This window comes from Ptychodera flava, chromosome 8 (genome assembly GCF_041260155.1).
Source record: "Ptychodera flava strain L36383 chromosome 8, AS_Pfla_20210202, whole genome shotgun sequence".
Lineage (NCBI taxonomy): Eukaryota > Metazoa > Hemichordata > Enteropneusta > Ptychoderidae > Ptychodera > Ptychodera flava.
Genome location: NC_091935.1, coordinates 26,658,272 through 26,678,486, shown reverse-complemented (window position 1 = coordinate 26,678,486; position 20,215 = coordinate 26,658,272). Strand labels below are relative to the sequence as shown.

Below are 20,215 nucleotides of genomic sequence, written 5' to 3'. Positions count from 1 at the left end.
TTAGTAACTGGACAGAAATTATAGGGGAGGGCCGATGTTTTCTTGGGGGGGGGGCTGGATTGGTCACTGCTTTTGTTGCGCACCTATAAGAAGGCAAGATGTTGCCGATATGGTCAAAATGACGGCTTCTGGGTTGAAAATTTCGAAAGGTTTTCTCGTTTTCGAAAGAACAAAGTCATTTTTGTAAGAGTTTTTCTCATGAACTTGTAGTCGTATGTTTTCTTATGTTCAAAATAACATTGACAGTAGCCTTTTTTAAAAGTTGGGTTTTGTCATTCTTGCAGGTGAAATTTCAAAAAATGTAATCTAAAATGTATGGCGAATATTCATTGTTGCATTATAATAAGAAAATGACGTCATCTGTAAACAACCCTATTGAAATATAAATTATTTGGCATGAGAAAGATGACTTATTTTGATCAAGGAGGAGGGGAATTCAGCAGTGTTTTCATGAGAGCCATCAGGTCCGAAATCGTTCACAGTACAACACTTGTTTATCAGTTTTGTTATGAATTCCTTATTTTAATGCCGCCCCTTTAATCTAATCTGATATGTATTCGCATCCGATTAAACAGTCGCGAAAATTTAACCAAAGTTGTTTTATACAATAAGAAACAACCTGATATGATAGAACATATGTTATATTCGGAGAAAGGCACGTGGCCGCTGAAATTAAAAGCAGGCACTCGCTACATCATGGACTTCGAGGCTTTGTGCTCAGAAAAAAAGAAGCATGGCAAAACAAAACACTAAACAATATATTAGGATACTTACTATAATCAGTTGATACGACCGACGTGCAGATCAAAAGTGGCAGAATTTTTGAAATACGCCAAAATGCACCCATGACTAGATTAACACAACCGGTACGCCAGGTTTCTCGACTATGTTAGCCGCGTCTTCAAAGGAACTGCTAGCTGAGCACTACAGATACGGAAATGATACGGTTACCAACGGTCCAAAGGTTGGTTTCGTATAGCTACACAGTGCAACCACCTTGCTGTAGAGCGCCTCTCCTGGGTATCCGAAACAAGGTCGCACTGGTATACCTAACAAGTAATATTGCAGAAAATTACCTTATTATCCTTCATAAACGTTACACATGTTGTGTTCGTCACCTTTATATCAATAATATTTATACTGGAATAAAGAGGAAGTTTTTGAGTGAAGTGAAGTTGAAGATGCGGCGAGTATGGTTGTTTAAGTTTATTTTTCACAAACCAGGACGACCAGGTCTACACAACCTGCAGGGGTCTTCAATTTGATGGGTTCAGTTTTTTATCAGTAGCCGTTTCACGAGGTTCGTCCACTGAAAGAGTGTTCGCGCGCGCTCGGTGGTGCATCTGAAAATCACAGCCTTGAGCCATACTAGAGTCACTCAGTGCACAAAATGTTGACAGAAATAGATTATCATGAATATAAAGGTGTAACGCCCTCGGACCCCTGTTAGTATCTTTAGTGAACCTTTGTTTTCAAATTTTGCCGCAATAGAATGATGAAATATCCAGAAAAGATACCGAACATGCTAAGAAAGGCAGATCTATTTTATCTGCCCGGAAACACACAATTTCTTTAGTAAAAATTAATAAGTATGGCGTTATGCAAATATTTCACGTCGATCAACACCTTGATACTGATCTTTTTTTCGACAAGTTATATTGCCCCTTTAGAAAATTCTTTCACATGTATAGACCAGACACAATCTACTGGCTGTCGTTCTAATGAAAATGGTAAACTTTTTGTCTACGTGATTGGTAAGCAACACATTTATCAAGTTGATTTTCATGGTGGATATTGGTATTTGGTAACAAAAAAAAGTCACGATCAATGCTATTTCCAAACTCCTATGACTTAAACAGATCTTGACAACTTTGTCCATTTAAATCCTAAGTACCGACAAACATAGCACAAACGTATGTTGCATGTTTTACGCCTGTTTGCCCCTACAGATGCTCAAATTTGCCCTGGAAAAAAAGCGTTGAACAAAATTAGGTGTAAGGGATTCATAGGGGTTAGTTTTTCCATTAAGTAACAAGTTCATATTCAAACGAAGATTAATATAATATGATGCATGACTGTTTTACATACGACGGGACTCATACGTACACTAAGTTTAAGTCATGCTGCCATGCAAACTGAATACTGGCATATTTTCAAACCAAACTATATAATGTTGAATACCACCATTAAGGTAAATCGAATCGGTCTCATTTTACAGATTATTTTTTGGATCTACTTTACAATTAGAACATGGCCAGAGAAGTTTTTGTTGTGTCACAAACTTTACCTTCTTACATTTTGAGTTCATGTACCCTGAAGAAGTATTGTTACCAGAACACACTCTGGAAAGGAGAGAATGATACATCACAGTGCCTGTATTAGCCTGTACCAACTTGTGAACTAACTTTTTCCTACCTTTCAAGAGCTACGTAGATGGCGGTCTGCGCCACTAGCGAACGTACTTACTCCCAACCGTTGAAGGGCTAACTAGTTGGAAGGCTATACCTACTTACGGCCTTACCAACTTTAAACCTTCCAAAGGGGCAGGTTAGTAAGGGAGTGTAGCAACTTCCCAGCTAGCACACATCCAACCTTTCAGTTGATAACTAGATGGGGGCCAGAAACAACTTGTGAGTTTACTAACTTCCAACATTACAAGGAGTCACAAGGTTAGGGACTGTTGTAATTTGCAAACTTACTTCCAACCTTTCGGGAACCTACTAGGTAAGGACTTGTAAAACCTTGCAAGCTTAGGGCCTATTTACGTCCAACCATTCCAACCGTCCTACAATGGAAAAACTTAGTGAGCATGTACTCACTTCTGAACTACAGTACTCTCAACATATGAAGGGATAAGTTTGTGGTGACCTGTATTCGCGTGCCTATTCAAATGCATCCAAGCCTTACAGGGATAAATCACTTGGGGCCTGTACCACCAACTCTTTAACTGAATCATGTTAAAATGGATATACATTTGGCATTGTTGCTCCATTTACGGTAAGACTTGAAGAAGTCTTAGTAACAAAGACAAACTTTGAAGCTACAAACAACACTCTCTCTATTTGTGGACCGTGGAGTTAAAGTATGGTGATTTGGAAACGGAGTGGTCAACTGCGGTGTCTAATAACATTGATCCGACAACGGTTTCAAATAAAATTCTCTTTACTGGCAAGATCTAAAGGTCGAAGACCAGACTTTTATTTATGTGTACCAATTAGCAATATCATATTCTGTATGATTTACAAATGTTATTTTTCAGAAATCATGTGCTAATAGCTTCGAAATAGGCTCCCTGGCCCTTACCAAAAAGATAACCTCATAAATTATGAATACAATTTTGTATACAAAATCATGAAACGGCAATAGAAATACCACGGACTTTTGTCGACTTTTACTTTCTGTACACGAATGATAGATTCTAATTTAAGATCTATTGACCTCTCTGAATCTTCCATATAGGAATGCCATTAACATAATATCGCACTTCTGTTCATATCTGTGAAATTTCTGAGGAGATTTCCAATTTGTGTTTTGTTGAACGTCTCTTGAACGTCCTTATTAATAATAATTGAATTCCGTCAGGATTCTATTGTATTTCCATTGAAGTTTATGGATCTTCTACAGAACATTTATATTATTATTTTACTTTACTTTTACTTTACTTGACTTTATTGCCAAATTCAAACATCAATATTATTACTTTACTTTGCTTTTACTTTGACTTTATTGCCAATTTCAAATATACAAGTATACAAATATACAAGTCTCATTACGTAATGAAGAGGAAAAAAAGGCAATCTTTTAAACAGGAAAAAATATCTTAGCGCTAATCGAGCCTGGCCCCATTTCTGTTAAATTTACATGGCAATAGCTGTCTTAATTGTCTAATTATGTCAACCGTTAGTCAAAATTGTATGTTTTAAGTAATAATAATAAATAAATATTCACACATCTTGGTATTTACCTAAGAGATGCCGTCTTGTTGATTTTATATATAATATATGTGGTAGGTTGTTCCAGACTTTGGCACCCATTTTATAAATTGTAAACTGTCCTGCATTTTACATACTTTCGGTAAAGGTAAGGTTTGACCTTATTTAAAACGAGTGTCATAGCAATCATCAGCTAGTCTATAGCAATCACTCAAATAATGTGGTATATTTTGATGATGCAAATGAAACATTAACTTTCCAAAAAGTACTTCATGAAGTTTGGGGACATCAAGTATACCTAGTTTTAGAAAGAAAGGTGAAGTAGTCTCTCGAAATCTAGAAAACGTAATTATTCGTGACAGCATTTTTTGGTCGATAACAATCTGATGTAAGTAAGATGGATATGTACTTCCCCACACATAAAGACCATACATAATATTTGCTTCAATAAAAGCTTTGTAAAACAGTACTAGAATTTACTGTGATATACGTACATAATTTCTTAGTCTAAATATGATTCCTACTTTTTCTTATACTGTTATTTATCTCATTAATATGAAATTTCCATGTCAAATGTTTTATCAAAATAACTCCAAAAAAGATGCTTTTGAAGCTTCGTAGTATTTTTTTACGGATAAGTTACCTTGTAACTTGATACTGAGTAACAATTGCTTTGAAATAGTACATACTTTGTTTTTATTTACTTGTTTTACTTTACTTTTTTCAGCATCAAACCATTGTTCAAGGTCTTGCAAATGTAAATCCACAATGAAAAGATTTACAGTGCGTGTTTCACGTGAAAAGTATCAAAAGGGTTGGAATGGTCGGTAAAAAGCCTAAGATCAATAAAATTTGAAGAATTAGGAATATCATTGACGTAAATCAAATAATTATAGTGTAGGGCTAAGTACGGAACCCTTGTGTACTCATGTAATCGATAAATGTTGAGACATATATCCATCCATGATATTATAATATACCTATAATACTTATATATGTAATGAATCTTGTAGTAATTTAATTAGGCTTCACATAGCATATTGTTGGCTTTCTCGTGACTCTTTTAGAAGCTTCTCTAGAATCTCAAAAATCGAATAGACTTCTAATTTTCTTTAGTATTCTGCAGAATTTGTAATTAATTGCATAATAATTCTTTTGTAGCTTGAAGTAATTCAATAAACATCAACAATTCTTTGACACTCAATGTATTTAGAAATATATCTGTAGACGTCTCCCGTAAAAGTCTAGAGTAGGAATACATTCAATCAGTGATTACATTATTGTTATGTCAAAATACTTTGCATTTCAAATGGAACACTCTTACAATATAGAAACTTGTAATCGCTCACGTATCCTCCCCTTGACTGAGTCTTGTATCCTTATCGCGTCATGGAACCGTGACCAGTCGAAGTTTAGGGAAAATTGGTGGAGAACCGGTTATCGAAGCCACCTTATAAAGGTATGTTAGACAAGTTAAATTACAATACTCTACTGTCATCATTCATAATAAATCTTGAGAATTGATGTGTGTCACTATTGTGTTAAAGAATGGGAAGGCTTTAACTTTTATATCAATATATGGAGAAAGCCTAACTCTATCTATCTATCTACACAGAAATTTATAATCTTAGGCTTTCTACAGCTACCTGTCTGTCAGCATCTGTCAATTAATTTTAAGCAATTACGCAAAGAGATGTTAACTCTACGCATGATGTCCTCATGACGAAAAGACACAAGAAGACAAGTTGGGCATTTGCTTCTGTGCCACATTACCCACAAATCCCGAACTAAAGAACTGAGAAACAGCTCGTTAAACCGTTGCTGATTGAGCCGCTGATATGGGTTCTAAATATAAATGATTATAACTAGTATTCGACTGGTGCACTTCAAATGCACCCATGTCTTGACTTTCGGCAGAGGTATTCCCAATGTTCTGGAGAGGGCGCTAGTCAGTATTGGCGATACATCCTTCAGTTTCATCTGTCATTTGACACTGAGGCTCACTTATTCGTATCTCCTTTAAACGGACAGTTTGTGCGTCAGCTTTTTCATTTTTCGCCCTTAGTTCTCTATGCCTACAAAGGTAAAAAAAAAATTTAAAAAATGTTGTTACCTCCAACATTTGCATATCAAACCGATTTCAATATTTGGACTAAAACATCTAATAAGGTTCCAAGACAAGAAATTGACCATTTTAAGCTAACAATTCTCTAGTGTTTAATAAGCTCAGAACCCCCTAAATTGTATATTTTCGGAAAGCCTAGATATAGGGGAACATTTTGGTTACCATAGTGTCACCATTGTTTACATAACTATCATGTGACAGGTAATTTGCATAACCTTTCAAAAACGGTTTTCCTTATGTTTTGTTTCAATGCTTTGAGATATGTGGCTGAAATTCATGTGAGTGCAAGCTATCCTACAGGTCTTTAAAATGTGTCTCAGAATTTTTTTAAACCTTCTCAAACATTTTTTATGCCAGAAAAACTTCCAGAGCAGTGAATTTTACCATAGTTGATTTCTTAAAATTGTGCTCCAAAAAAACTAAGCAAGATATAAAAAATCTGAGACATACTTTGGAAGAGCATTGTGACAGCTTGCATTCCAGCAAGTTTGGGTCAGATGTATTGAAGTATTGAGACAAAACATAGGGAAACCGACTTTTGAAAGGTTATGCAAATTATCTTGTCACGTGATAGTTATGTAAACAATGGTGACACTGTGGTTACCAAAATGTGTCCATATATGTAGGCTTTCAGAAAATGTACACTTTACGGGGGTTCTGAGTTTATTAATCGTTAGGGAATTGTTAGATTAAAAAGGTCACATTTCTTGTCTTGGAATCTTAAACTAAAAACAAATAATAAACAAAGAGAAACGACCGAAACAACAAACGAAGAAAGTGTCACACGGTCTTTTCTTGCCCTTCTGATTTCGCTAAGTTATCGTAAAATTTTGATTTTAATACACAAGAACATGTTAAGACAGAGGGTTCCCTTGGGATCAGGTATAAAAGTCAGTATTCATTTGATATCCAGAATTGTGAAATGCACGAAGCTCCTATTAAACTTCAATGTACATGCGTTACAGTGAGCTGAATTTTGCGCAGTTTATCATATAGTACCATAAGTAACAATCGAACTGATTGTCAATTTTGTTTGGAGAAAATTTGGGATTAATGCGATCCTGTGTTAACTAAAGTTTGTGAACAGCCAATAAAGTGAGTTTTGCTGACTTTAAGGAATAAAACTTCCTGCCAATATCTTAGCTGTACTAGCGAGTATACACAGACAGTTTATGTGTACTCCTTTTGTTGATGTTCGACAGTACAAACATTCATCATGATGGGCTTCTTCCGGTAGTATTGAGAATTATTTCGTGGAAATCGGCGTGACTAATACTTTGTACAAGACCTTATGCTTCTTTCGGTACCTATACTAAACGAAATAATATCCCAAAGAACACTCACTCCATATGACAGTATTCCGCTCGTTTTTGTGCACATCAGAAAATGGATACAATACAAAACTTGGACGATGTTTTGTTGTACAATAAACCTCGGATTGGTACATCTGTAATATGTAATACTAAGAAGAGTGATGTTTCCACTGTACTGGCTGGTCTCAGCACCACGAAGTTTGCCACCAGGAAGATAAACAATGAACTTAATACAACGTATAAGAGAATATCTCCATCGGCTACATGACGCCTTGCACACCTCGCTTCTACAATAATTCCCGATTAAAATGCAAAGAAATCATCTGATTCAAAGTGTCAAATATCTTACACTCGAAACCAATAGGTTTTATCTAAATCCAATACCTGGGCATTTTCATGAGGGAGTGTGGAAATCTACAGCATGTGGCACATGGACGACGGTCAAGTCAGTGTTACTGTGAAAGGGCTCCTGACCAAACCTCGAACTCACCTCTTCCTTGTCAGTATACAGCATAGGATTATTAACAGTATTATTAGTGCAACGAATAAGGTAAGGCCAACGACAGCTCCAAGATTAAATCCTGAAAGATAATTTCATTAAAATCATCATAGTTCATAATCGGATACAGGTATTCGATAAATGAACATGGTGCATCAGTATTGCTATACTATACAATAGTTTAAAGCCAACGGCTACGATAAGAGCGAAGATACTGTCACTGGATGACGTGGTTATCGTTCTTCTGACATCACGAGAAAACGTAATTTTTTTGACTGAATAGTTGAAATATAAGCAATGAACAACAGTTGCTTTATAGCTATAAGATGTGTTGAAAATAAACGTTTAAGTTAAACGTACCTGAAGAAAGACCTGAACCAGTATCTTGAGTTGTTTGAACGGAATCTGTTAGAAAGACAATGTGAACACATCTGAGAGTCTTGTTAAAACTAGTCCTTTAACAAATGCTAGAGAATGCTGTGAAGCTTTTCTACGAATATCTGGACAAAGTCCCTCAATCCACTTTGAGTGACTGTGATGCAAACAAACGACAATGGACGGGCCCGGCCGCTTACGTATACATGCGTGTGATCGTACGTGCGAAGATATATAACCATGCATATCCATACCCGTGACAGATAAGCCTGCATAGGACGCACATACAGACACACAGACATACATTTATGCAAGCGTGCGTGCATGCATATACAAGACATACATAGAAACAGATATACAGCCACAGACAGGTACATATTTGACACAAAGATACATATAGACATGTAAATGACAGAGCAGATGACGGCATCGTACATACATAGCCACATACACAACGACATACATAGATACATAGATACACACACATAGATACATAGATACATAGATACATACAAACATACATACATACATACATACATACATACATACATACATACATACATACATACATACATACATACATACATACGAGAAAGACAATTGAGAAAAGAAAATTACCAGTTTTTTCTATCATAATTATTGATGTGGTCGGATAAGCTGATTTATCGGTCGCTTAAAAGATAAAATACAGTGTTAGTAGTGTCATATTTGAGTCCAACAATGAATAGCATACAAAAGTGTAAAAATGAACATATTTCGAAAGATAAACTATACATAAGTTGATGTTCCTGATACCGATAAAGCAGTTATTGACCTAAGAGAACAAGTGCAGCGAGAGACTGCTGTGAACATTTTCTACGAATAAACAATTGACAATGGAATGGTGTGGCTTATTACGTATACATGCGTGTATTCGCACATGCGAAGATATATACCCATGCATATCAACATCTGAGACATATAGGCTGGTAGGATGCACGTACTCACACACACAGAAATACCACTACAGCCAGGTACATATTGAACACACATGTATATAGACATATTAATGAGTGCATAGATGCAAGCATGGTACAAGCATAGCTACATACATAGCTACATGCATAGCGACATACATACAAACATACATACATACATACATACATGCATACATGCATACATACATAGATGCATACATACGTAGGTATATACATATGAGAAAGACAATTAAGAAAGTGATTTACCATTTTTTTCTATCATGATTATCGACGTGTTCGGATAAGCTGATTTATCAGTCGCTGAAAAGTATATAAAACAATAACTTACAAAATTGTCAAAATAAAATTATTCGGAAAATGTTGCAAACTATGCATATTGTTGATTTTCTTGATACTGGTAAAGCAGTTATTGACCAGGAGAACAAGTGCAGCGACCGCCAGTACAGTCACTTACGTCTATAAAAAATATCAGGGCAGGATCGCCTAAAGCGGACTGATCATGGCTTCTAGATGCATGAAATGCACACCTTGGGCTTGAAAACAGTGATAATGTAGTAAAAGACGTAGCACAGAACCACCTGTCATTTCATTTATTTTCGATGAGTGTTACGAATGATATCATAGTTCTCACCTATGCATTGTGGCAACGATGCGTTCCACTCTCCGTTGTGGCATTCGACAGATGAGTAGGTAGAATTGACCACATAGCCGGGGTCACAGACGACTGTCACAGTGTCGCCGCTACAATATGGACAAATGCTATCAGTGACAGCCCTACCATTGTCTACACCATCCGGGACCTCACACCGAACTCTTCCTGCATTAATATTACAGAGAGGAAGTGTTGACTTGCATAATTTTAACAGCTCTTGGACTATTTAAGAGAATGCTGTGTTTGGCATCAAGGCGCGCTTCGCTTACGAAAGTTTTAAAGAGAGAACACACAATATGTGGTAGATCACTACAATACGCGTTGCTATGTTGTGTGTAGAGCTTCAGCGTTGCAGTGGCGCACAATTAAGTAGTGATGTTCAGAAAAAGTTACAGCCAGATGATTATGAAGAGCAATGATTCTGACAATATTTGTGGGGTCACACTGTCCAACATTCTCTAAGTTAAAGATATATTGGAAGGAAATCTGTTTGTGATGATGATGACGACGGTGACGGATGTAATAACGACGACGATGGTCGTGCTGGTGATGACGCTGATGGCGATGATGATGAAGATGACGACGATGATAGTAATAATGACGATTGTCACGATAACGATGATGATAATAATGATGATATGACAGCTACGGCGACTATCATGGTGATGTTGTTGATGATGATATTTGAGAAAACGGTCGTGGTGTTATTCATTCGAATCTGATCATTCTCAAATGAACATGATATCAAGCTCACCTGAGAAATCGATGGCAAATACATCACAGCCATTGCCCTCGTTGATCTTGTACAACTTAATAAATGCTTTTTCGGAACGAGAGTAAATGATGGACGTTGGAGGCGACGTTTTATTATACTGACCCAACACAGTCGCACTACCATCATAGTCCTCAGTTATGATGATCTCAAAGCTTTCGTCAGAGAAGTTGAATATTGTGAAATCAAGACTGACATGATCTTTGACGGTGGTTATATTCCAAGAACAATTAGTTTTGCCATGATTACATCCGGGAAACTGCGGTGAGTAGATCGTCCCGTTGTCCGTCTGGTAGCTTCCTCCACAGGCTCCCATTTGTGCTGTGATGATGATGAAATGGGGTTTTTAAATATTATTGTATTATCACTTCCACAGTACATTTTTGCAAACAACAACAACAACAACAACAACAACAACAACAACAACAACAACACAATTACATGTATAAAAATTACAACAGCAAAACAATAAGTATAGTTAATTGCACGAGTAGGTGTGCTGTTACAGTTGTAATCACCACACTTATGGTCAGGAACTTGTAAACATCACGAGGCCTTCGGCCTTAGACCTGCACAAATCACAATGAGTTAGAACAATCCTAGCCATATTCTGATGTATCAGTAAAAGAAAAAATCGGCATGCATATAATATTGAAGTACTAATTCTTATTCAGTGTTTGCATTATTGTATTATTGTATTGCACTATGTACAAAATCGTAATAAAAGAAATGCTGAATGAAAGCCGTATTGGTACATATTACAAAGTCCACATGTATGTGTAAGACCTGTAGCTATGTACCTGTAAAAACTTGGAAAAAAATCAGGCTAGACATGTCTGAGTTACATCTACAGGCATGACTACACTGAAAAGAAAATGGTTGAAGTGGCCATATTGGATCGGATTGCAAAACAACTCGACATGCTCATGTACAGCAAAAGGTTATGTTCCTCTATCAATTTTGAGACACAGACATGTCTTAGTAACGGCTTCACTAGAAAATATGAAACAGAATGGGTTTATGATCCTCATATTGAATCGTATATTAAAATTAATTGACGTTCAAATGTATGAACAAGAGTTATGTGCCTTCACCAACTTTAAGAAATCAGGCTCGTTTTAAATGCAGTTTCAGACATAATAGAATTGAAGCTTATTGGCTGCATGGCATCTATATTAGATCGTATCACTCAATAAAGCGAAGATAATGTAGCATGGCATGAGGTTATGTCCTTGTACCTTCCGTGAAGCAATTGGTCGTGACATGTCTATTATTGCTGTAGACATGGAAAATTTGAAGGCAAATCTTGAACATAAGTTGTAAGCAAATAGTTAAAAGAGGTAACACATTCTAAAAATAACATATTTTTGACCCTACACTTAGTTTACATTTGGGTATAAACTTTAAATACTATAGATGTTTGATCCCATGATTCACCTTAAAACTTGAATAGCACCTGTATATGTCGATTTGGAAGAAATAAGTGATGTGCAAATAATTCAATTTATATCATACTTTCATGGTGTTAAGAAACCCTGTAATCAATGTTCCTATGACGACGTTAAAATATACAACGGTTTCTGAGAAAACCTAAACATCGTAACAGAACACTTTAACAAACGTCTCGTCGAAGATTCAGTGCAATAGTAAACAAATGTTTGGTGACTTTAATTAAATGGGGAAGGTGATCGGTTCAACATTTTTTCATGTTATTGACTTGACAAAAGGTCACACTCCTTGTATGTTCCGATTTCAATTAATATAATAAAGTTATAGATCAGAAGCCGTTTGAATTTATTACTTAATTAATGTCGAATTCATGTGCAAGTTGTCATTTCACAATTGGTAAAGATGTGATGCGAGTATGCCTGAAATAAACATGATCAACATGTGTTACTCAAACGTGTGGTCTAAAGTGACATTGACGCTTTACATACATTCATACACCCCGTAGTTAGGAGGGGTCCCGCCACATGCGTGGTTGTCGTCACCGCTACAGGCTGTTCCGCAAATTGCGTTGCTCCCACGTGTAATGTACTCGATGTCAGAGTTAAAGCATGTGCATGTATCTTTTAGAACAGCGCCGAGTCTATGCTTGCGACAATACCTGAGACATCTTTGTATTGTGAGATGGCCGTAAGGTATTGTAAGTTTGCTTTTCAAATTCCCTAAGTTATAGCAACCTTTATAGCCGTAATCTGAAAAAATACAAAGACAGAGATTTTTTTTAATCTGTAAAAAGAATGCATTCCATTCAAACCTAGTCAACACAGAATCTTTAAAAATAACTTCAGCAACGAAAGCTGCTTTATTCACAAAACACTAGCAACAGTGCTGCTCAAATTTGCGACGGTGCTTCAAAATATTATACTTCGACATTTGTAGAATGACGGTAAGTGTTAAAAAGAGAAACTGTTCCAGCATAATTCTGTACTGTCCTCATCTTTATGAACTCTTCAGTATTAATATGATCACAACTAATTTTAAATATAAATCTCGTGATAAAGCAGAGGATCTTATTTTAAACGGTGTCTTTTGGGATATAAAACTCCAAAAACAATAGACTTGGACGAACTGTGAGTCACAAGTGTTGGTGTTTCACTACAATCCTCTTTTAGACATAAACTACTCATCTCAATATTCATAAATGATAACTTAAATTCTAAGTCAATAGAACAACTACCATTCTACTTAAATATCATTATGATTCAAGTAACTAAAAGACTTTTCATAGATATATTTAACATTTTTGGTCGTGTTAAATTATATATTTTGTCATGTTATATATAATATATTAAACAAGTCATCGTTAATGACACAGTCCTCGCTTGTTAATGGGTACTTCAATTACATGTCCTCGGAGAGGATAGAGTCCTGTTCGTTAATTAGGCCTGTGATTAAAAACTGCCATACAGATTGAGCTTAATGGCCGGGAATGAGTTTCATGCTGGTGAAAACATAAAACCAAAGTAGGCCGCCATCCTAATTCAAAAGGTCATTAAATGAGTCAATTATTAATCAACAGGATGTTTGCAAACATTTTTGCATCCTATCATAACACTGACAGATTATCACCTGTACCATATTTCATAAAGTTTGATGCAGTGCTTCTGGACATTCACCCTAAAAACAAAAATTAATCATGTAAATGCAAATTAGCAATTAATTTAAACGATACTGCTAAGTGTCATTGAATTGTATTTACAACACTATGAGATCAACATCTGTACCAAGTTTCATCAAATTTGATGCAGTATTTGTGGACATATCACTCTAATTAGGAAAGTTCATTACATATGCAATTACAAATTAATTAACATGACACTGATAAATGTCTTTATTCACTGTTAAAGCAATGTGAGCTTAACATCTGTACCAAGTTTCATGAAATTTGATGCAGTATTTCTTGACATATCAGCCTAATTACGAAAATTCAATAATTGACATGATACTGCTACATGTCGTGAAACAGATTGATGTGCATGTGTATGACATAGGTCAATGTCCTTGTACCAACTTTGAATGATATTGGTAGAAATATGGCTCTCTAATGCTCTGTAATGAAAGAAGGTACTAAATGGCCATCAGGTAGCCACATTGCATCGGATTGTGAAACCATTGACATGCATATTTAAGGCGAGCGGCAGACTCACCTATTTTTCACACTTAATGTACCCACCTTACATACGGCCACATCATACGTCATTTGAAAGCTTATTATCTCTACTTTAAGAAAATTGACGATGTGGAGCTGCCAAGTAGGGCCATACCCTCCTAATTTGCATAATTCACACGGGTATTCAATTTGCATAAATGCGATATAAAATTAGAAATTTCATTGTTAACTACTCTAAACGTTTTTTAAACTATCGAGTGATATATCAAAGGAAGGTATTTGCATGTAGAATACAACATGGATATCCAAAGAGATATTTAAATTGATTTCACTGAAATATTGCCATATTTATTGTGAAAAAAATATTTTCTACTTTGGATAACAATATTTTAAAATTTTAACACATGCAACCACATCAAACAGCCACATCATACGTCATTTGAAAGCTTATTATCTCTACTTTAAGAAAATTGACGATGTGGAGCTGCCAAGTAGGGCCATACCCTCCTAAATTTGCATAATTCACACGGGTATTCAATTTGCATAAATGCGATATAAAATTAGAAATTTCATTGTTAACTACTCTAAACGTTTTTTAAACTATCGAGTGATATATCAAAAGAAGGTATTTGCATGTAGAATACAACGTTGATATCCAAAGAGATATTTAAATTGATTTCACTGAAATATTGCCATATTTATTGTGAAAAAATTATTTTCTACTTTTGGATAACAATATTTTAAAAATTTTAACACATGCAACCACATCAAACAGCCACATCATACGTCATTTGAAAGCTTATTATCTCTACTTTATGAAAATGGACAATGTTGAGCTGGTAGTGAGCCATAGCCCTAATTTGCATAATTTACAAGGGTGCCCAATTTGCATAAATGCGATGTAAATCATAAATTTACTGATAACTTCTCTAAACATACTTTTAAACTATCGAGTGATATAAAAAATGAAAGGTATTTGCATGTAGAATACAAAATAGATACCCGAAGAGATATAAAATGATTTTATTGAATTTTTTTCATAATTATATCGAAAAATATATTTTCCCCTTTTGAATAACGATATTTAAATAATTTTTACACATAAACTACATCATACAGCCACATTATACGTCACTTGAAAGCCTATTACCTGCTTTAAGAAAATTGACGATATGCAGCTGCAAAATACAGCCGTAATTCTTTAATTTGCATAATGCACACGGGTACCTAATTTGCATGTCCGATATAAAAATATAAAAATCCATTGTTATGTACTCTTCACTTACTTTAAAACTATCGAGTGACATATCAAATGAAAGGTATTGGCATATAGAATAGAACTTTGAATTTAAAACACGTATCTTAAATATTCTTCTTGAATATTTTATTTAAATCGCGAATATCTTGACTTATTTTAAATATTCATAAAATTGTGCAGTAAATACGAAAAATGCCTACATTACGCAAAAAAGAAAAAATAACAAAATATATACAAAATAAGAATAATTCAGCAACACACAAAACAAATATCGCTCTGACTGAGATTCAGAAACAATGTATGATTTTTCGTTGGAACAGAATACGAGCTTAATAAATTCATATCAAGCATAAAAATGCATCCTTCTCTGAAATTTTTGAAAGCTCTTCTCAAAAAATCACATCTTTAGACCTCATTATCTGTGAAGGTCATCGATGCAACAAATGAACGTTCTCGATTTAAGAACACACACACAAAACCAACAGATACCAGATTCCAGTTCATGCAATCAAACGGCAATATTCAAGGATTTGTTAAAGGCGAAACATTACGATACATTAGAACAATTATGCCATAACAATACGATACAAAATGCAAGATTTTTTCGAGACGAAAGTAATCAAGTATAAATAAAAAGTAAAAGTAATTCTAGATCTTGTTTGATTATTACTAACTTTAGAACAATCGGATGACATTTAATTGTTATTCGATTTTCATTGAATTGCCTTCGAAACCTTGGAATCGCAAAAAGTCAAAGGGAACCAAAACATTTTCAGGTCCCCTATAGGCAAATCAAAACTTTCAAGTGCTCCCCTACTATCTCTCAAAATTTCGATTCCACCCCGAATTCCTCCACCCCTCACCTATATTATTTGTGAACGTAGCCTAATTACATACCTATGAAACAGAAATATAAGCGCTTCACCTATGCCAAACAAAACCTACAACAGCCCGATCTCTGATTCACTTGAGCATCCAAAAACACAACCAGACCGAAATGGTAGACATTCTAGCTTCTTTACTTGAACAAACTTAACTTCAGTAAAAAAACGTGGTCAAATAGTGCACACGTTTCACCAACCGAAAATGAATTTTAAGTGACTGATGAAGACAACTCTATTCTCGAAAGGTAGCATCAAAGGATCGCAGTGTCACAGAAGTCTTTCCACTCCAGTGCGGGTTCAGGGCAGGATACGTAGATTAGGGGTACATCTCGCGGCAAATCAACACTTTACACAAAACCGCCAAACATAAAATACACAAAATGCAAACAAGTATAAGATATGACCGATGTGTGGAGTTTGCTTTTTGTTATTACATGTCACCAGTTGTGTCTACTGTCAAATTAATCGTCCGTGCACAAGGCAGCTATAACTGCGGCAACCCTTTTACTCATGACAAAACTGTTTAAGAAAAGGATGATGAATTTGTAGAATTACTAGATGAACTGGAAATGCATGACCCTGTATCGGCATGAATGACTTGGATCATGAATCATGCCATAACTTTGACTGCAGTTTACTCTCACTCATTGTTTCGGCTACAGAGTTACTTTTCAACAACTACAATAGTGTCGTTCGTGGGGCTCTTTCTTTATGTTTGGACTAAATAGTAATTGGTGATATTTTCCCAACAGATCTTTAGGAAAAAATGTCGACGTTCAAATCATTAACCACATATGTTAAAATTAATATATATATATATTTTAGTGCTGTGCCTTGGTTACAACATTACAAGAACGTGTTGGCATACTTGAGAAACATTAAAAGGTTTCCATATGCTGTGAATGGGTACACTCTCTGACCTATAAAAACTATACATCGGTATTGGATAATAATGCAGACAAAAAGAGCTATTCATATGTTTTGAAACATACATTAACAAACAAAGTATTCATTTCCAGACCTCATTTCAGCTGTTTGTTCTCAGTGTTCAATGCACTTTTCGCACATCATAATGCATGTGGTTGCATTGATACTGCTGTTAAAAGCATCTAATTCAAGAACGAGGTGGGAAGTTGTATGCAAATGAGAACAAGTGTAGCGAAGTGTAGCGAAGCTAAATTAACACTGCACTTGAAAGCGTAATGTGTTAGGAGTGTTGGTTTATATTTTATAAAGCATTCTGTAAATTTGTACATCGACTTTCTTTGATGTATTGTCAAAATAAAGCCAAGAATGGCGTACTTGTTGCTTGTCATGGAAGGATATGCCTGTGTAAAGCGGCCCTATTGTCACAAACGCCCGGTCTCACCCCCAGGCCTGGGTCACCCCGGTGACCGCCGGAGGCTGTACGAGGAATCCCCAAGTCACTTCAATGCGCGGCCACGCGATCGCGTATGAGTTGTGTTTGTTACATCGTACTGCAGCCAAGTCTCACCATTACATAGGGGAGCAGCTGATGATCACGTATTTTCGTCGACTGGCGAAGTCCTCTCTTCCACGTAAGTATCTACCTCCATGGTATCAGTATGCTGCCGCTTTAGCTCTGCGTGGCACTGCTGGTGTGACCACAGGCGACCCAATAAGTTCTGAGTTTCACACTGTTTTCTCTATCATTTTCTCTTCTTTCTTCATGCTCTGAATGATCGGAATAAATAAAATAAATGGTTTGTATAACCTAACCTAGCCTCTGTGACTCTTTATTTATTTTACACTCCATTACAAGGGCGTATATCTCTCATACACACATGCTGTAATTAATTAGTCAACACAACTAATTATGCTAATCCGTGGACTTATCAGAGGTTGGTCAACATCGGAAAGATAGTGATGTTAATGAAAAAGGAGAAGGTATGAAGTTCTTGGGAAACATGTCCCGAGACGTCCGTAAACCTAGTGGACGCTTATATATTCATGATATGTGCAAACAAACACTGCTCATTATTCAAAAATAAACGGGAAGTTAGATCGAAAGGAACGCTGGAAACGCGCATGCTTTTCGTTGCCAAGCGCCAAATTCTAACATAACTAATTATGGTCCTGCTCCATGTAACAATGCCACCCAGAAAGTATCGACCGACCAAGCAGAAAAAGATTGCCGGAGTGGCCGTTTCATGAGTTTTTCAACAAAAATTATATAGATGTATGTTTCACGTCGTCGTTTTCTGGGAGTGTATATACCAAGTATAATTTACAAACCGCGTCGTGATTCAAGGCACAATGGTGACACATTAACAGGAGCACACACTGGAGAATTTTGGCCAGCACTGGCTGATCAGTGATAACCATACGTCGCGTACTTGTAGAACATACGTTCGGAACGGCAAACAACACCTCTACACATACAAAATGTGGTCATAATTACGTGTAGTATTTTTTAGATATTCTTGATGATTTCCGCGAATTTAGACAAGAAACCTTGTAAACTATCATGGAAAACATCTTTGATATCATAATATTTCGTAGAGTTTGCACCAGCGTAAGAAGTACTTGCTATATGATTTCCTTACATGGACGAAATGTTGTTGTCTCATTCCACTTGTTATCTGACGCCGCCCCAAAGAGTTCTCCAAACCATATAAAAAACTGTATCAAAGAAAATCGGCTGATTTAATTCGAGGATACGAGCTAGAATATTCCTCATATAAAATTAATGTTTCTTAAAACTCAAACGAATTTCCAATGTTATGTGAGAAAAAATACAGCAAAATTATTAAGGCAGACCACCGTCCCTCCACCCACGGACGGTGGGCAGACAAAACCTTAGCAACACCACCCGATTGAGAGAACCACGCTGAACCACCTACACGAACTTTGACCCTAGTCAAAATCAGGCTTGTCCCGGGAAATATGTTTACAAGTTTGCCCACATATAAACAACGTAAAGGTCAAAGGTTTCAACTTCCGACTTCCTGCTTTACGGACGTCCTCATGCCATGAACTGCAGGCAAGGCACTGGCAGGGTTTGCACTGTCTCGCGACCATTTAAACGTTTGAAATTAGAGTAGCTGACTCTCCTCGGCCATCAAAATACATTGGCTGCAGTAGATTGTGGATAAATGGTCATGACTGGCCGCAATTTGGTAATTTCTGGACACATTTCAGGAGAGCTTCTTACCTTCCCGTTTTAGTAACCATTCCTATCTTTCGCGATGTTGACCAACCCGTAAAATCCCTGATAAGTCCACGGATTAGCATAATTAGTTGACTAATTAATTACAGCATGTGTGTATGAGAGATATACGCCCTTGTAATGGAGTGTAAAATAAATAAAGAGTCACAGAGGCTAGGTTAGGTTATATAAACCATTTATTTTATTTATTCCGATCATTCAGAGCACGAAGAAAGAAAGAAAATGATAGAGAAAACGGTGTGGAAAACTCAGAACTTATTGGGTCGCCTGTGGTGTGACAGTGTGTGTAACTGCACAGTGGCTCGAGGTCACGTTTTGCCGTCCGACATTTGCTGAAATTCCAAAATTTAATTTCTTGTACACAATGGCCTTATCACACTTATTTTAACCCTTTATAAATGAAATTAATATTATAGAAAAATGGGAGAAGCCCTGACCATTATCATTAATTTATGGCCAAGGGCAAGAGGAAAGTCCAAAATTAACAAGGCTTGGCGAGCATGCTTATTTTGGCTTTCAGTCTTGCCCAAGCCTATAGATAAATGTTAATGGTCAGAGCAGAGTCTGTTATTTCCATGATATTATCAACCTGCTGCGAGGGCACATAAACCCATGTATTCAG

The 20,215-nt window shown here is 36.2% G+C and overlaps 1 protein-coding gene across 1 annotated transcript in view; it reads right to left on the bottom strand.

Moving 5' to 3' along the window:
- Window positions 1-3,698: 3,698 nt before the first annotated feature.
- Window positions 3,699-20,215, bottom strand: part of LOC139137937 (uncharacterized) — a 65,002-nt gene continuing 48,485 nt past the window's right edge. The window contains exons 6-10 of the mRNA XM_070706179.1: window positions 9,853-10,038; window positions 9,468-9,521; window positions 8,230-8,274; window positions 7,861-7,951; window positions 3,699-6,007 (exon numbers count right to left, since the gene is read on the bottom strand). Coding sequence (XP_070562280.1) covers window positions 5,878-6,007; window positions 7,861-7,951; window positions 8,230-8,274; window positions 9,468-9,521; window positions 9,853-10,038 — 506 coding nt within the window. The 3' untranslated portion in view covers window positions 3,699-5,877. The remainder of the gene's footprint in view (window positions 6,008-7,860; window positions 7,952-8,229; window positions 8,275-9,467; window positions 9,522-9,852; window positions 10,039-20,215) is intronic.